The 17,808-nt window shown below is 53.6% G+C and overlaps 1 protein-coding gene across 5 annotated transcripts in view; it reads left to right on the top strand.

Annotated features, from left to right (window-relative positions):
• Nucleotides 1-17,808, top strand: part of ARHGEF18 (Rho/Rac guanine nucleotide exchange factor 18) — an 84,502-nt gene that overhangs the window by 20,058 nt on the left and 46,636 nt on the right. For all 5 annotated transcript variants that reach the window (XM_034755021.1, XM_034755020.1, XM_034755017.1 and 2 more), the window contains exons 4-10: nt 3,439-3,643; nt 4,480-4,594; nt 5,909-5,966; nt 6,532-6,576; nt 6,951-7,031; nt 7,538-7,643; nt 8,326-8,479. In XM_034755021.1, coding sequence (XP_034610912.1) covers nt 3,439-3,643; nt 4,480-4,594; nt 5,909-5,966; nt 6,532-6,576; nt 6,951-7,031; nt 7,538-7,643; nt 8,326-8,479 — 764 coding nt within the window. The remainder of the gene's footprint in view (nt 1-3,438; nt 3,644-4,479; nt 4,595-5,908; nt 5,967-6,531; nt 6,577-6,950; nt 7,032-7,537; nt 7,644-8,325; nt 8,480-17,808) is intronic.

Raw genomic sequence — 17,808 nt, forward strand, 5'->3', positions numbered from 1 at the left:
CAAGCTCCCCTCTAGTCGGAGGTGGCAGGACCAGGCTGGGAGGAGCTGCTGGCTTGACGGTGACTGTGCCATCTCTGTTCTGCCCCAGGACACCCCAGCCCCAATAAACGTTCAGGCAAAGGACTCCAATTCCCCGGGTTGCCCTGAGCCACCCATCCAATGGGCCTGCTCCCTGCCGACATCTCCGCTCCTCCCCCTGCAAGAGGCTGGCTGGCGCGGCCCACCCAGAGCCGCAAAGGCCTGTGCAGTGCTTTGGCTGGAATGTGCAGGCAGCCCAGATCTCTCTCTGCTGCTGGGTGGTCCCCCTCCCTAGTCAGCCTCTGCCAAGGGAGGCCTGGAAGCCTCCCACTCCCTGTGGTGTGTGGGATGTAAACTCTTGCAGGAGGCCTGGGTGTGGGGGGCTGGGAGAGGCTTTTGCACCATCAGCCGCTTGGCAAGGGGCGGCAGCAGCAGCAAGAAGGCCCTTCCCAGCAGGCCCAGGAGCTGGAAAGGGGATCTCCCCTCCTGGGGTGAGTGGGGTCCCTGCCTGCATCCCTTTGCCCCAGTGGGGGAGCCCTGGAGAATGGCACCAGCCCATCCTTGTCCCCTCCGCTCCGGCCGTGCCAGCAGGAGAAGGTGTTGGGTGCGCAGCTCTGCCAAACCAGCTGCTCATGTGATCCCAGCACTGACTCTGCCCTCCCTGGCAAGCCACATCCTCCTCTGGGTTCCTGTGGCTGGATGTTCAGTGGGTAAGGCTGAGCCAGGGCTGGAGCTGCCGCCTCCGCGTGTGCTCTGTTACACACAGGCCTCTGGCTCTGGGCAGGATTTCTGTGAACTTGTGTGTCCTTGGGATGAACATATTGATCTGTCTGCCGGCAGGGAGGGAGCTGTGAGCCAGCAATGACTATTTTTATCTCCTCCTCCTTATAAGGTGCCCTGGAATTATCTTGGGCTGAGATCTTGGCAGTTCTTTATCAGGCGCAGGCTTCGGTCCTAAAACCTATTGTTGTTCCATGTGCTGTGTATCGTTCACGGCTTAAGTTGTGGCAGGAGCCTGTGAGCTAGTGCGCAGGCGGCCGGCAGCAAGCCACGGCCTTGGTCAGTCCCCTTTCTGGGTGATTTACGATGTGTGGAGAAGGGGAATGTGTCTGGCTAACAGGAGCCAAGTGACAAGGATCAGCACCGAGGTCCCACAAGGTAGCATCAGATTTTCCATTAGTCTCTATTCATCACTTTGCTCCTATGTGGCTGGCATCCTGACAGTGCTTTCCCTCAGCACGCTAGGGATCCCCAGGGCCTTGGGGGGCACGGGAGAGTTATCCTGGCCCGTGGCCCCGAATGAGAATTTCTTTGTCCTGCCTGTTTAGCGGCCTCCACTGTAAGTGGGTGGTGGCAGGGTTTACAGGGCAGCTTCACGGCAGTGGCTCCCTGCCTGCAAAATCAGGCTTTCAGAGAGAAAGCCCGATGTGATCTCGATGGAGTTTTAGCCAACAGGAGTACAGCATTCAAATGGAGTCAGGCCATGCTGTCTGGGCAGCTGTCCGTGTCTGTTCCAGAACCTCACAGGGGCGGGGCAGGGCTCAGCAGTGTTTGCTGGCACAGTCTGCCCTGCGGGGTAGGGGCAGGTCATGGACATGCTGATGATTAGAAAAGCTCATCTGTAAATTCTAGAGTGATGCACCAAATGCACCACAGAGAGCACAGCTCTGGGCATTGTGACTGGGCATAGCAGATGCCATCCATGCTTACCATGGGCTCCCCCATCATTTTGGGGGTGGGGGGGTACAGTGGCTGGTAAAGTTGGGCTGGAGCCTCTAGAGAAATCATCATCACCCTCTGATCGTAGGGACTCTACAGATCACTCCGGCTTTGCTCTGAGTTACACAGTGTAACCAGAACCCTGGAAGGTGCAGCTGTAGCGTCGTTATTATCTCTTGCATCATCTACCCTGGTCCTCCACCCACCCTCTCTCCATCCGTCTAGTTCTAAGGTGAAAGCAGTACAGAGAAAACGTATTAAAAACACGAAACGAGCCCACAAGCATGCTAATGAGCTCACCAGAGATCATTCCTAATGCCAGCCAGGGCTCTGGCTGGTGGACGTCCTTCAAACCCCCAGGGGTTTGATGTGTCTACAAGTAACGGCTTTAGCTCAAAACAAGAACCACCATGAATCGGTCACACTCTGCTTTCTACAGGTCAGGCTTTAGCTCCTCAGATTCCAGGTAGTAATTAGCAGACAGTGGTTCTGTCCTCAAGGCACAGCTGGGTCTGGTGTTGTGAATTTACATTCACCCCCCCACACACACCCTGAGGCATTTCCCCAAACCCACTTCACTTTGTCCCAAAAGAGCCTCCATGTCTGGCCCATTGTTTAGAACAGACCTTCGAGGCGCACAGCACTTCACAGGGTTTATTTCGGCCACATCTCCCCTTAGAGAAGTTGCTTCCAATTCCCCAATAATCCATAAATTTAGCGTTCAATACAGTGGACTCTACCCCACAGATAACTTAAACTTAATTCAGTGCTGCGAAGGGTTGGGGCCTATCTTATAGCACCTCCTCCTACTTACCAGGCCAGGTTTGCTCTTGGAGAGCCAGCTTGCTGTCTGGGGTCATTCTGTCTGAGCTCCCTTCAGAGAACCCAGGGAAGCAGTTTCTAGCTGGGTTTGCTGTTTATTTTAACTCTTCTGAACAAAACAAATCAGACCTCGCGGATTCTTCCCTCAAAGTATGTGCAGGCGGAGTGGTCCCTTCCCCATGTCTGGCCCTCACACCAATACCTTCAGCAACTCAAAATTCCTGGCTCTGACCTCAGAGCCTCAATAATCCAGGACTTCCCACAGTCTCCATTTTGCCCATTTGGTTTCTGGAGCAATTCCGTTCTGCAATGGCTCCAGCAGCAGTCCGTTAGGGACACAGCCCCTGCCCCTCAGCTTTCTGGAGTCTCTCCCTCTCTTATAAAGATCAGCTAATTAAGTTTCTGCTCGCCTCTCAGGTGCAGCGGGCAGGACTTGCAGGCAGCCAGCTGCAGGCCTCGGACCCCAAAGGAATTGTGTCCCTTATACCTTCACAAATACGTTTTTTCCAGGCTATGGCAGGAAATTGCCCTATCTGTCACCCCCAGGCTGCTGTCCAAAGTAGTTTGTGCCTGTAACAGGTCTTTCTTGTCCTCAGCTGGCTGCCCTAGAATGGGGACGCAGGTGTGGCTTTGTTTAGCCAGCCTCTGCCCACCATCCACAGACTAACGGCATGAATCACTGGCTTGGGCCCTCACTGAGGGCCAACAGCCTTTGTGGAACAGACGTGTCTGGTGCAGAATTGGGCCTGGATTTCCTGTCTGTCCCTGGGGATGAGGCCCTTGGACAGCTGGCTGTAGAGGAGGGCATGGACCGGTGTCCTCTGTTGACCCCTTTGCTGCCTTCCCATGGTCTAAGCTGGTTTCTGTTCCCTGAACTAGGCTAAGCCTGGATGCCTCCGAGATCGCCAGTGACCTGGAGCAAGAAGAGCTCGAAAGGAGCCTGCCCTGCCTGGCTTCCTGTGTGTCCCTGGAGCTGCCCACGGCTGGGGAGGAGGCCTGGGGAGGCCATGGCAGCACTCTGATAAAAGTTGAGATAGAGCCCCTGCATCTGAACTTCGCCATCGTGCCCGATCACGAGGACACAGTGAGTGGGCATGAAAGCCGTGCCCGTGGCACCCTGTGGGGAGGGGGAGATGCTGGACTGCAGGACACGCAGACTCAACCTGTGCCCCGTCTCTCCAGGCTCTGTTCCTGACAGCACTACCCCCAGGGACCTTGGCACCTGTGAATCCTCGACTGTGTCCTCACTCTGCTCTGGGACAAACCGCTCCAGCCCCTGGGCCCCGAGGGGTCACGGACACATGTTCCTGCGTAATAAAAACGTGGGTCACTTGGCAACTTCTGTGCCGTGAGGCTCTCAGACCCCATCAGAGCCCCGGAGAGGAGGGACATCTCCCCCATCTTATAGATGGGGAACCTGATGCAGGGGTCACCGAGAGTCCAAGCCAATTAGGAACAGAGCCCAGGTCTCCTGATTAGCAGCTCCACCCAATATCTTTGTTTCTTTCTATTCACTATATGTAATAAGGGCACCTGTACAAAAGTTCTAGGCACCCTAGCATGGAACCAGCCGGTAGACAGCAGATATCACAGCAGCATATACTTCTTCCACGCCATCCTAAAGCCCAGACCCTCAGCCCTCCCTAGAAACTCTAGAAAATAGATGGCTTTTCCAGCATGTGCTGTGATCATAACTCTGGTTAAATACCAAAGGGTGGCACGGGATGTCAGCCTATTCCCGGGGTTTGTTTCCAATGTAATCGGTTTTGAAGGGAGGCCCTGAATTGTGCTGTGTGGTAACTATCTGGCTGTGACTTCCACCAAGATGGTGGGGTGGGGTCATCAGCAGAGCCCTGCAGGTGCTCAGGACCGGTGTGAACCACGTGCCCCTGAAACGTTGCTGATTCTTGTCTTTTCCAGGAATATGGCAGCAATGGGAAGAGACTGAGGTCAAAGTCTGTTCCTTCCGCCTGTGACAAGGTTTCCTCTCCTCGAATCTCTCACAACCTGGAGGTGTTGCTCCCAGTTGCCAAAGGTGAGTAAATGCCTGGCATGAAATAGGTTAATTGTACAGACGTAGTCTTAGGAATGTGCGCTAGCAGGAGACCCTGTGGAGAATGCTGAAGTCTGGGCAGCCCTGGGTATGGACTCGGGCAGCTAGCCCATGATGCTCCCCGTTTAGCTTCAGTGACAGTGTTTGTTGCATGCTAGCTGAGTCAGAGCTAGCGTGATTATGTCTTCCCAAGCCAGAAATTACAGCCCCGGGTGCAGTGTAGACGTACCCTGAGTCTGATCTAAGGGATTTCTATGCCCCCGTTACCATGGTATGTGATGTCATAGCTGTCTCCAATGACACACTGCCACAGAACGTGTCCGTGGCTGGGTGCGGTGTCGGATCCCTGGTTGCACACAACAACAAGCAGTGTCCTAGGGACAGAAAGCCGCAGCCCAACAACGCAATCTGTACATGAGCCTCAGTCCCGCCTGCGGGGCACAGTGCAGGCTTCCCCTGGTAACCGAGCGTCCAGAACGGCCCGTGAAGTGCAGCCAGCAAGTACTGAGCCTGCCTGGGGTGGGATAAACCAAGGCAGGGCACAGCCGTTAGAGCAGAATCGCAGAGATTCTCATTCCTGGCTTGGACGGGCTTTAGGAAAGCAGAGGCAGGCTAGAGAGAGAACTGACCATCGCCTTGCCGGGTGTCCTATTGGGGTTTATGATCCCTTTGTGAAGTTCCCCAGGAAAAGCTGCTGACACACAATCCCTGCCCAGAAAGAGCCCCTTGCCCTTGATTCCTGCCCATTCAGAAACCCCTTGCTTCAGAGCAGGGTGATGAGACAAAACTCGTTCGTGAGCATGAGGAACCCACGAGAACACCAGGATTTGACCATGGCCTGTCACCTCCAAAGCCTCCCAGCTCGCAGGAGCTCTGTTCTGTCCACACCCAGGGAGCCTGCTGCTGAAACCTCCATTAATGAGCCCACCAGGCTGCCATCAAGCAATCTGCATGTATCTCCGGCCCTCAGCTGGGAAGAGACGGGTAGGGAGCAGAAAGAGGATGTATTGGAGAAGTAGTGCAGGAGGTCAAGTAGCTTGGCACATATGTGATGAACTGAGCTCTTGCCGTCCGATTTCAAGGAGAATGTGAAGGAGGCAGAGCAGAGAACGGAGCTAAGAAGGGACAGGTTGGGAAACCAAGGCAGACTCCACAGCAACCCTCCTTCCCCATTAAAGGGAGAGTGGGAGCCCAGCAGGCCCAGGGTTAATTGTACCTAGCTTGAAATGTGACACTCTGCCAAGGGACAGCCAGGGAACTGGCATCCCCACTGACCATGTTCTCCCTGGGTTCCAGGTCTTGAACCGCCTGCGCTGGAGACGATTGAAAAGGACCATGTGGCCCCAGACCATGTGTAGGTGTCAGTGATTCTCTAAGTTCTTCTGAGTTGCTGGGGATCCAGATTCAGCCTCTAACTGTAAGAGAGCAAGAAACGGCGGTGCCATGAGCCATGGCAGTGCCTGCTCTGGGACGCGCCTCGGTCCCAGGGGATGCTCTGGGATGCGCCCTGGGCTCACTGAGATTGTCAGCCAAACAGCTGGTGTTTCATGCTGGGAGAGGCACAGTGTGGCCCTGCAGGTGGGTCTCTGTACCTGGCATGCTCCCTCCACCAGGGCTACCCAGAGTATTCAGAGGGGGCCTGGGGCAAAGCAATTTTGGGGGCCCCTTCCATAAAAAAAAAGTTGCAATAGTATAGAATACTATATTCTCGTGGGGGCCCCTCTGGGGCCTGGGGCAAATTGCCCCACTTGCCCCCCCCCGGCCCGCCCTGCCCTCCACCAGCTGCTCCTTTCTAGTCACCAGGGTACGAGGGCTCTTGCTACCCCCAGGCATGAATCTTGCCCTGGGCTGGCCTGTGTGGGAGTTTGGAGCAGCGGCCAGTGGGGAGACTTCCTAACCCCTTTTCTCCTCCCTGGCAGGCTGATCGTCCAGCAGGTGCTGCAGGAGCTGAAACAGTTTCATGGGTGAGTGTGGGGCGGGGAGAGGGGACCTGTCACCTGGGGGCTGGACTAGTCTCATGGGCTGTCCTACCACCCAGTGCCTCCTGGGACAGCTCCCATGCAACAACCCCCTAGAGTGCACAAGGCCCACCAGGATCCCCCCAAGACCTTCCTGGGAGCTGACATCCACAGTGTACATGGGCCCCAACACCAACCTGGGAACAGGTGTGCAGGGCTTGCCAGGCACCCACACGGGAACTGCCCCACACCAACCCCTCCACAGGGTGGGCAGCGCCTGCTGGGGTCCCCCTGGACAGGCAAAACTTGCTCCCTTCAGAAGCTCTGGGGCAGTTTACTCTTCCTCCCAGTCTGATGCCTTGTCCTGTTCCCCTGCGCAGGGCGAAGCAAAGGGCCTGCACAGCCGAGGGCAGCAATGAATCCCAGCAGAACCTCACCTGGTTTGAGTTCCTGACTAATGAGTAAGTGAGCTGTTGGCAAGCGTGCCCCATGTCCCCATCCCAGCTCCCCACCTATCCAGGCATCCCAGCCAGCTGTCCCAGGCAGGATCAGGGCCCCATTGTGTTGGGTGCTGCACAGATGCAGCCCCTGCCCCAAGGAGCTTACTGTCCAAATAGGCGGCAGGGTTACTCTCCTCCTCTTGTAGACAGGTGCTGCGTCACGGAGGGGAAGTGACTTTCCCAAGGACGTGCAGGAAGTCAGTGGCTAAGCTGGGACTTGAACTCAGGTCCCTGGAGAGCTCAGCACCTTCACCACAAGGCTGCAGATGTGGGAGGCGACTCGCACAGAACCTGATGCTCATGAGATTTGGGGAACTCAATGTTGGGGGGGCCTGACAGCAAGCTCCATCAGGAGGCTCTCCTGGGGGCGTTGTGCGTGGGGCACATACCTGTCCCAGGGCTTCCCTGGCACTTCCCGCCCCCCTTGCCTTCCCTTTGGATGAGACTGGTTTCCTGGCTTGTTTCAGGGCTGAGGACAATGGGAAGAGTGACAAGATTGAGAGAGGCACCAAGGTGAAGCGCCGGCTGAGTTCCCTGCGGAACCGCGTCACCGGCTCCTGGCAGAAGGATAAGGTGAGGGAGAAAACCGGAACCCATGAGGGGCTTGCAACACTGTCACCAGACAGGATGTAAGCTCCCCTGGCTCTAGGGTAGGGTCCAGCTGGGCTGCTTTGGGACACGACAGCAGCCCTGTCCCTAATACCACCTGCTAGGAGTGTCGCTCCCTGGGCCGGATTTGCTCAGGACTTGTCCCGGCTGCCCAATGTGCGGGAAGTTCCAATCAGGGAGGATGTTTCCTCCGGGTGACAGCACGGCCTCCTGTGTGGGGCAAGGGTGAGGAGGGGTCTGGCAGGGCTGGCTGCTGGGCTGCCCTGGGGAAGCTGTCCTCTTTCCAGTGCATGGACCCCGCCTGGAGCACAGCCCATCCCCAGGCAACAACCCCCGGGCAGGGAGCAGGTGTGAGTTTATATTCTAGGGTGTGGTACAGATGTTTTGCTGCACACAAGCTGCATCCTGCCCTCAATCACATGAGCACCCACCCTAGTGGGGCTGCAGAGGTTCTGGGGCTGTCTCAGTCCCTGGGGAACACATTCGGGCCAGGCACTAACCCCACAATTGAACTAGCACTAATGAGCCCAACGTCCCGCTGAGGGATCAGCTGTGTGTTTGTGTGGGGTCAGCTCTGTGTGTGTGCGCACGCACCCATAGCGAACTCCTGCTACTCTGTGCCATGACACTGCTTTCCCCCTTCTAGGGTAAGAACAAAGACCAACAAAAAGAGAGAGAAAAGAGCCAAAAGTGGAAAAGGGTCAATGGGCACCAGCTGGCGCCAGGGACTTTCTCCAGCTTCACCAGCTGTTCACTGTGCGCCAAACCTCTGGTGAATAAACATGGTCTGCAGTGCCTGAGTGAGTATGGCTGATACCATGGCCTGGCTGTACCTACCCACCCTCCCGCCTGGCCTGGCCTGGCTTGGCCTGGCTGTGCTTCCTGCCTGGCTTGGCTGTACCCGCTCCCCCATCTGTGCCTGGCTTGGCCTGGCTGTACCCGCTCCCCCATCTGTGCCTGGCCTGGCCTGGCTGTACCCGCTCCCCCATCTGTGCCTGGCTTGGCTTGGCTTGGCTGTGCCCCCAACTCCTGCCTGGCCTGGCTGTACCAGGAAGCCTGGCCTAGCCGCTTTGTTCCCAGACTCCCAGGGCATGGCACCCTGTTCATTCTCATTGGTCTTAGCTGCCCAGGAATCTCCTGTCTCTTTCCTAAAGGAGGGCTCAGGGTCAATTTGTTCCTTTACATTTTATATTAACAAAAAAGGGAAGGTCAGGAAATGCTCTGTCCTTCCTGAGTAGCCCTGAGAGCATTTTTGGGCCTGCCTGGGGCTAGCCCCGCTGGGCTGCCTGGGCCCAGTCTTTCCCTCCCAGAGACACAGATGTTTCAACTCCTCATGTGATGTGAGAACAGACATGGGGAGTCAAAAAACCATCCAGGGCTTAGTTAACCAAAGCCAAAGTGAAATGCTGTCTCCCTCCCACCCCCCTCACACACTGGGGCTTGGCCCTCCCCTGTGGGGCTGCATGGAGAGCGTTAACCCTGTGCAGAGGCAGGACAAGCTCAGTGCATCTAAAGAGAGGGAAAAACATCCCTAGGCTGCGGGGGGAGGGCTCTCCTCTGTGGAATGTGCTGGGCAGACATAGGACTTTATCCTACTGCATGTTCTCACCCCTGGGCCTTGTCCCCATGCTTGGTGCGCGGGTGAAGCTGCTCAGGGCACTGCAGAACATTGGCCTGCCAGAGGGAGCAGCAGGAGTTTGGAAATGGCAGGTTCTCTTTCTGCACCCCATGCCCCTTGGCAAAGCTCACGCCCAAGCGAGGGATCTTCAGAGGTGCTCAAGGTCAGTAACACCTTTCGAGGGGGAGGAAAGGACTGGCCACCCCATGCGCTCTCCATGGGAAACATCTTTTCCTTAGCGGCACCTCGGTCTGGCTCTGAGGTGTAACAGGGGCTTTTACAGACACAGGCGGACCCGCTCGTATAGGGCCTTTAGCCGGGTTTGTAACACAGGCTCTGAGTATTTTGTATTGCGGTAGCTCCTAGAGGCCAGGCCCTGCTGTGCTGGGTGCTGCACAAACACGTAACAGTCCCTGCCCCAGAGAGCTTACAGTCTACAGGTAAGACAGAGGAATACAGGCAGAGACAAGGAGCCCAAGGAAAGAGTGAGATGCTGCTGATCGGCCCGAAAAGCTGCAATTGGAGTTCCCCAGCTGCCTGGCTGTTGCGTGTGTCGTAGGTATCACAGCTGAGGAAATGTCAAGGAGGGGTTTGAAGGAGGACCAGGAGGTGGCTTAGCAGATGTTTATAGGGAGTTCCTCCCATGCAGGAGGGGGGACATGGTTCCAGTGAGGCCCTGGAGTGCTGGATCTTGGCTTTCCAATGAGCTACATCATCAGTGACTTAGTGTATAGTGCTTTGTGCTGCCAGGCAGGAGACCCCGCTTTGATACTCAGGTCAAGCCTCCTTCAGGAGCTCAGACCCGTGCCACTGCTGGCCAGGTTTCTTTGCACTGCCGTTGGGATCCTGGGTTCGTTTCCCCAGGCTGGCATGCCTTAGGGGTTCGGGCTCTGGTCTGCTGGGTAGGAGAGCCCGATGCCTGGATCATCTAGATGTGGACATAGTTCGGTGTGTCGCAGTCTAGAGCAAGTGCCTGGGCTGTGTGTGAGCTGGAGCCGCACAAAGCTTGGATCTGAGCTGTGCTGTAGGAGATCTGTGATCCTGCGTCTCCCATGAACATGCAAACACCAGACCCTGGCACAAGGGAAAGGCTCCGAATCTCACTGGGACTCTGTGAGCGTCTCCTTTGGTTTTCCTGGGTGCCCAGGGACGTTGTGCCGCACTGGTTAACATAGTGTGGTGGGCTGGGGCAGCGAGAGTTTGTTCTTGCATGCTGTCCCCCTCAGGTTACCTTGACAGGAGGTGGAGCCATTGAGGAGAGCTCTATGACAGCTGCTGTAATTAGAGGCCCTTCTCCACCCAGACCAGGACTGAGCCCAGCATGCTGCAGCCTGTGGAGAGACCAGCGTTCAGAATGGGCTGGACAGCTGCTGGGACCTGGAACCGCTGCAGGCTGCGCCTGTGTGTCAGTGATGAGGCTTACACCATTGGTTCCATTTATGCAAATTCGGGATGGCCCTGGGGCTCCTGTGATGTGACCCTTGGATAGGCAGCGTTTGGTCCCTCTCCCTCCCCTGCAGCAGCACAGCCAGAGTGATACCGATGCCGGCCAGGTGGCAGTCCTGGAGCAATAGACCATTTCCCACCCTCTCAGACTAGGCCCCTGCCCCAAACATTGGCTGTTCCTGTCGTTCCTGCTCCGTAATAGCGGTGAGGAGCCCGCACCTGTGGCCCCAGACCTGCTGACTCTGGTCTTAGCACAGCAGGTGCTGCTGTTTATTTGCTGTGTGGACAGCGTTTTAACAGCAGTGCCACCACATGGCAGAAGAGAAAACAAGTTTAGTGACATAGATGAGCAAGCAAATTACAGGGGAGGCCAGAGAGAGAAGGGATGGAGGGCTGGGTAAGAGGCCCCAAGTCTGTCTTGTTTCCCATGGGCACAGATGGTCTAGTAGCTATTCTGAGTGGACTATGACCTGGATTGCCAGTGAGAATCAGAGCCCTGCCCCTTTAAGTAAGAAGCAATAGCAGGACTGTGCTCCTAATTCAGAAAGGCAAAGAGGAGTCATTTTGTTGCTGGTAACATAAATCTATGCTATGAAATAGGAAATCATCCTAAATAGCTCCAGACAAAACACACTTGCCTCCCTCTCTCCATGAGATCCCACCAGCCATGCCTGGAATGAGGGACACCCTATGGTATAAAGTCCCTTAATGAGGGAGGCGAGGCGGGAAGCTGAGTGCCAGCTTAGAACCATGTGGGGTCCAGAGCATGACTAAAGAACATTTTCTGGAGCCCCTGTTTCAGGACCGTGGGTGATTCACAGTCCAAGCCCTGATGGAAAATCCACACCCCTGTGTGACGTAGTTATACCGATCAACCCCCCCGGTGTAGACAGTGCTTCTCCTGTCAACATAGCTACTGCCTCTCAGGGTGGTGGAGTACCTACCCCATCGGGAGATGCTCTCCCATTGGCATAGTCAGTGTCTTCACTAAGCAGCACTGCTGCAGTGCTGTAAGTGTAGACAAGCCCTTAGAAGTGAGATGCCAGCAGGACTGACTAGGATTCAAACTAAGTGGGTCATCTGCAGCAATTGTGACCCCAACACTGGAGTCTAGATGGAGACAGCCCTCATTCTCAAGCATGGAAAAGGCGGTGTGTCTAATTTAATCCTTTCTCATAAACATGCTCCCAATGTTTATGTAACAGGAGTTTAGATGAATCCCAGGAAGCCACTGCCAGGAGTAGAGCTCTCCAACTCGGCTGTGCCATGGAAGGGAGCCAAGGGTTTGCCTTGAATGTGTTACAGCAGGATTGTCTCTGTTCTAGTGGATTAGGTTTGACCATTGGGGTTTTTTCTGCACCCTGATGAGTGACGGGTTACATGTCGAAGGCTCTGTGAGGCAGTGTGCAACCCTCAGTCCCATGGGCATACGAAAGAGGGTCTGTGGAAATCTACCTGCCAGGGACATGCTGAAGTCTATAACTGTGGCCAAAGCACTTTGCAGATTTCAGGGAAGCTCTTCTCCTCTTTGAGATTCGATGTACTAGTGTGTTACTAAACCCTCGTGAATCATAAAGGCTGGGGGACTGGCTGGCTCAGGTATCAGCAATGGCATATAAAGCCTTTCACCCTGATATCACTATTGCCCATCTGTCCCAGTCTGACCCCCTGCTGGCTCTCAGTGGAGAGACTCAAAGGATCTTGGAGAATGAACTCCTGTTTAGACCCCAGTGCTGGGCTGAGGAATATTGGTGAAGGAGGCTTGCATTGCTCTGACCCATGTTATACCTGTTCTGTGGCCATCAATCTCTGGGGTTGTTAGGCCAGCATCTTTCACTAGTGGTGAATTAATTTCTGAAGAAGAAAACAGGCTCAGACATCTCTTCTTTGTCGCATGCTTGGGTTTTGACATATTAATGTGACCCCCTCGTCTTGCCAGTTGTTTAATATATTGATGTCTGCACATTTTTGCCCTGGGCTCCCCAGTGCAGCACCAGTAAGCTAATGTAGGCAGGCAGTGCTTGGCCTGGAAAAGGGCTGAGTTCTGTGAATTCCAACAGGAAACTTCTGCTAATAGCCCTGACAGAGTCCAGAGGACTCTGAAAGCCAGCAGTAAACTTGAAACTTGACATTTCTAGAAAGAGAGAGTGCGGCCTAAAAGCTTCTATTTAGGGAAAAGAGAGAGGGGAGGTTTGGCTATTGTGACATGGTGACAGTGATAAATGTGCTGGGAATCCCATCTGGAATGGGAAATTACCGACAAGAGTCCAAATAAAACAACCAGCAGAACCAGAGAGCCCACGAAAGGCCATGGTGATACTGTGCTAACATTGCTGTAGGCCGGAACCAGGCGAGACTTCAAGCAATCTGTGAAGCTGACTCCAGAAGGGAACCTAACTGGGAATTTGCTGCCACATATCTGCATCTTAGTGGATGCTCATTGCAACACCAGGAGTTTAGAGAAAGGGGGCAGGCTGCCTCTTTGCAGTCAGATGACTCTGTTCAGTGCTTCTCCTTTTCGCTTTTCATCTCCTTTTCCTTGCAGTTCAGCATTGCTTTTTTACTTGCACCTCTGTGGAACAGTTTCAGGATCCTGTTCCCTCCGTTGCCTGAGACAGCTCCAGGATCTTATCTCCCCTGCCTGGGGAGTGGATAAGCAGGCCTGAGACTGATGGAGCTTCTCTTGATGACATGTCTGGGTTGTTCCCTATCTCCTATTTGTTCAGTGCCAATAACAAGTGTTTTATCGTGTAGATTATTAAACAGCATTGGAAGGATAATGCTGTTTTCTTTGTCACTAGCCAACCCTCATTTGGGTTTGGCGACACAGTATTTGAACTGGTTGCTGTGCACACTCTATACTGATGTTGTTCAGATGCCCCCAGCATAACATGTTTTTCCTGTGCCAGTTTTGAAAAATTATAGTGACACGCAGGGCTGGATTTAGGGGCAGGCGACTGCCTGGGGTGGGAGGGCCGCCGGGCTCAGGGGGCTGTTTTTGTTGTTAGTGTCAAAAGGGAAAATAGAATCTTTGAAGTAAAATGTTTCAGGTATTCTGTAGGTGGATTCATTTTTCACTAACCTCCTAGAATGTTCTGGACCTTTGCGTGCAAATTGATTGTCTTATATGACAGGGATAAATCATGCATGCAAATCATTCATCAAAGTTGTGAATTGGGCTACAAATACAATAAAAAATAAGGTATTCAAAAGTCTAACAAGTGAAGGGAGAGCACTGAAGACGCTCCTTGCCTGGGGCACCATTTGGTCTAGGGCCAGTCCTGCTGACACGGTTTAGGCTGCATTGCACTTGCGTATGCATCTCATCTCAATGAAGCACAGTCTGTTTCTTAGGATGATTCTGTCACCAGATGACAGCCTTCTGTTTACCCCCAAATGGCATCTTCATTTTTATTTATTTGTATTCCCACGGAGCCTAGGAGCCCCAGTAAAGGGCTAGGTGCTGTACAAAGACAGAGCAAAAAGATGGTTGCTGCTGCAAAGAGCTTATAATCGAAGTATAAGATAAGAGCCGACAGATGGAGACAGGGCGTGGGAATACAAGGAAACAGAGACTATATAGGCCAGCATGCTGGGCAGTGGTCCCAGCACACCAGCGGTCTAAACATGCCCCAAGTGTGAAGGGCAGCCTGTGTGTTTGAAAATTTAACTAGTCAGTGATGGAGGCTGGCATCCTGGATTGATCAGAGATGGGAGTCGACATTTGAATAGTGAATGAGAGAGGATCGGCAGGGTGGTGCTAAGTCATGAAGGGCCTTGGAAGTCAAGACAAGCAGTTTGTTTGATATGATAGAGAAAGAGAACAGTGGAGGGATTCAAAGAGAGGGATGTTATGTTCAAGGTAGGGCTAGGAAACTGATCTTTACAGCAGTGTTCTGAATGGATATGAGTAGGGCAGGACTGCATTTGTTAAGGTCAGTGGAAAAAGTTGCATCTCATCATTAGGCCAGACACAGTTATTTTCAGTCCTTGTCACGTCTGGGTCCCCTCCTGGAATCTGGTCCGTCACAACTGAACTTAGTATTATGAAAATAACTAGGAGAGTTCGTTGTTTCAGTTTGACAAAACTGATGGCAAAATGAATTTAAGTGTCTCATGTCTTTTAGGGCTGTGTTTAATCATTGACATTCAGAACTTTGTGTCTGATCAGTTCAGAATCCAAGTAGGGAAGAAAATATGTTGTTAATGATAAGATGAGGCTGTAGGTGAATTATGCTCTGTTCACTGTAGGATGGCGTTTGAGCACAGACAGTGATTGAACAAAATACTGCAGTGTCTCATCCACTTGAATATGCAGCTTTGGAACCATTTCACAAGAAACAAATGGACTTTATAGTTAAGGACAGTATTTTCATTCTCAGTTGTGCTTCTACATAGTTTTGCTAATGCACTTCAGTACCATCTGAGGCACCCAACTCTCCTCATCATTGCAGTCAATCCTGCACAGCTTTGTTGACACAGCCAAATCCTGTCATGCAAGTGACATCCTAGTTTTCCAGTCCTGGGCTTCTCTTGAGCAGACCTGGACAGTTCCAGATTTTAGTGTGTTGATTCGGTGATAACTAGGCTGAGACCCCAAACTTATTTTGCTTTGAATACATGAGCTTGTGTTGCTTTTTTTTTTTTCCTAAGGGTATTTTAGTAGCCAGATACTGGAATCAAAGGATTAGCTTGCGTGTCAGAATCCTTCTCAATAATGCAAAAAATAAAAATAGATTGTTTTTATTTCCAGCAGAGTGAACGTATTCATTCATATAATACAGCATACAAGCTCTGCATCAAATGCGGAAACTAAACTTACTTTACTGTAGAATGTCTCCCTCTATGGCAATAGTTGCTTTGGAAATACATATTAATATTAATGCCTTCCACTCTGCTGGCTGCATGGGACACACGGTAACTCATAGCTGAATTCTGCTTGAAAAACTTCTCCATTGCTGCAGGATGCCCTGTCCCTGGCTGCAATTGTCTTAGCTGACAAAGATTTCAAATACCACTTTGGCGCTGTCTTTATTGAATGGAAAATTGCATCATAAGTTTAATACCACATTTAATGTAACGCCCTAAATGATCTTTACACAAACATATGAACTACCTTGCTAAAGCTGTCAGTCGAGGTATTATACACCATTAATTACAAGCCCAGCTATTTTTTTCTAATCACAGACTTTTGCTGATGAAAGGCAGGGCTTCTGGAAAGCCCCTTTCGTGAAGATTCTGTTTCTCTATAAGCTCCTACAGCTCACGTAGCTCTTTGAGAGGAAGAAAGTTTTGTCATCCATCCCTAGGATTAGGTTCAAATAAGTTATTGGTCCTATTTATAAAATGCCAAATGTTCATAAAAAAACAAATGCTCTTGTTTCAAGTATTTGAAGAGGGAACTGACTTGCTGTCTGAGCATGCAGAGAGACTGTGAGCAGTGGCCAGTGGAAATGGTCAGGGAACCATAGAAGGGGTAAATAGCGTCTCCTGTGGATTCCTCTCCTTTACCTGTGAGGGATTCTTTGTGAGTTTGGATGGGCCCTCATTACCTGCTGCTCTAAACCTGCACCCTCTTGGAGAAAGGGTGTTGATGTGGTTCAGAGAAGCCCCTGAGGGATCAGTTCTCCATGAGATGGATGTTCTTTTCCCTACAGATCCTGGCTTCCCACAGGCTTTGGAGGCCAACCTCCTCAGTTCCTGAAGGGAGTATTCGAAAGAAATGCTGAGATGGCCCTCACAGAATGACCAGAACTCCTCACCCTTCTGTCTTGCATGTCACTGATAAGTAGGCTTAATGAACACAGAGCTAGGGTGCCCCTACGCAGCACATGAAAGCCAGTGTGCTGGAAAACGACAGTGCAAAGCATCTTGCTGATTGGGGAACCTTGGTCTGAGCATGCAGCTTGCATGCTCATCTCAGCTCTCGCTCTGAATCTTGCTATACAGCTGGGCCCACTGCTCTACCTCCCCACGGGGTTTGCAAGCTGCTATATTGAGCCTCTTTATACAAATCTATCTCAGTTAGGGGTCCCAGAGCTCTGGCTTCAGCCCAAACCTGAATGTCTACACTGCAGTTTTACAGCGCCTCTGCCTGAGCCTGTCAGCTGACATAGGCCAGCCCCAGGTGCTATACCGCAGTGTAGACGTGGGTCTCTTCTTGGAGGCTGACCTGCTGAGTTGTTTAAATTTTATATTGTGGCAGCACCTAGAGGCCATTACAATGGGTCTGATGTGCTGGGGACATGGCCAGCCACGGACGCTACCCCACAACACTGGTGGTGGTGGGGGGAAATCACTGACAGGCCTGGCTCATTGCGAGCCTCGGGGTTCCAGATTCAGGCCTGACTTTAACCTGCTCCCCCCCAATCACAGACCCCCCCCAGTCACACCCTTTGCTCCCCCCCAATCACAGACCCCCCCTCCCAGTCACACCCTTTGCTCCCCCCCAATCACAGACCCCCCCAGTCACAACCTCTGCCCCCCCAGTCACAGACCCCCCCAGTCACACCCTTTGCTCCCCCAATCACAGACCCCCCCAGTCACACCCTCTGCTCCCCCCAATCACAGACCCCCCCCTCCCAGTCACACCCTCTGCTCCCCCCAGCGTGCAGTGTGTGTGTGTGTGTGTGTGTGACAGAGGCACAGCCCCCCCCCCATCCGGCGCATGCGCAGTGCGGCTCCTCTACCTGCCGCGCTCTGTTTCCGGGTCAGAGGGGCATTTCCTGTTGCCTGGCGGCGGCTCCCCCCGGGCCCTCGGTAAGTGTTGGGGGCGGGTGTCAGCGCCCCCGGCCTCGCGCTCCGCAGCCGCCGCCCGCCCACCCACTGCCCGCGAGCGCAGCCGCCTGTGGGGCTCGTCGCGACCCCGGCCGGGCCCGGGCTCTGCCCCGCGGGCTCTGCAGTGGGCGCGGCCCGGGGGCCCGGGGGCCCGAGCCCGCCCGTGGAAGGGACCAGCCTGGCCCGGCGGGCGGGGGCTCGGGGGGGGGGGTCGGATTGTGGGTTTGCCGGAAGTTCTCGGACCCGCTGCAGAGCAGAAGGGGGGGCCGGGGGGGGGGGGGGGGGGGG

The sequence above is a fragment of the Trachemys scripta genome, chromosome 22, assembly GCF_013100865.1.
Source record: "Trachemys scripta elegans isolate TJP31775 chromosome 22, CAS_Tse_1.0, whole genome shotgun sequence".
In the NCBI taxonomy this organism is placed as follows: domain Eukaryota; kingdom Metazoa; phylum Chordata; order Testudines; family Emydidae; genus Trachemys; species Trachemys scripta.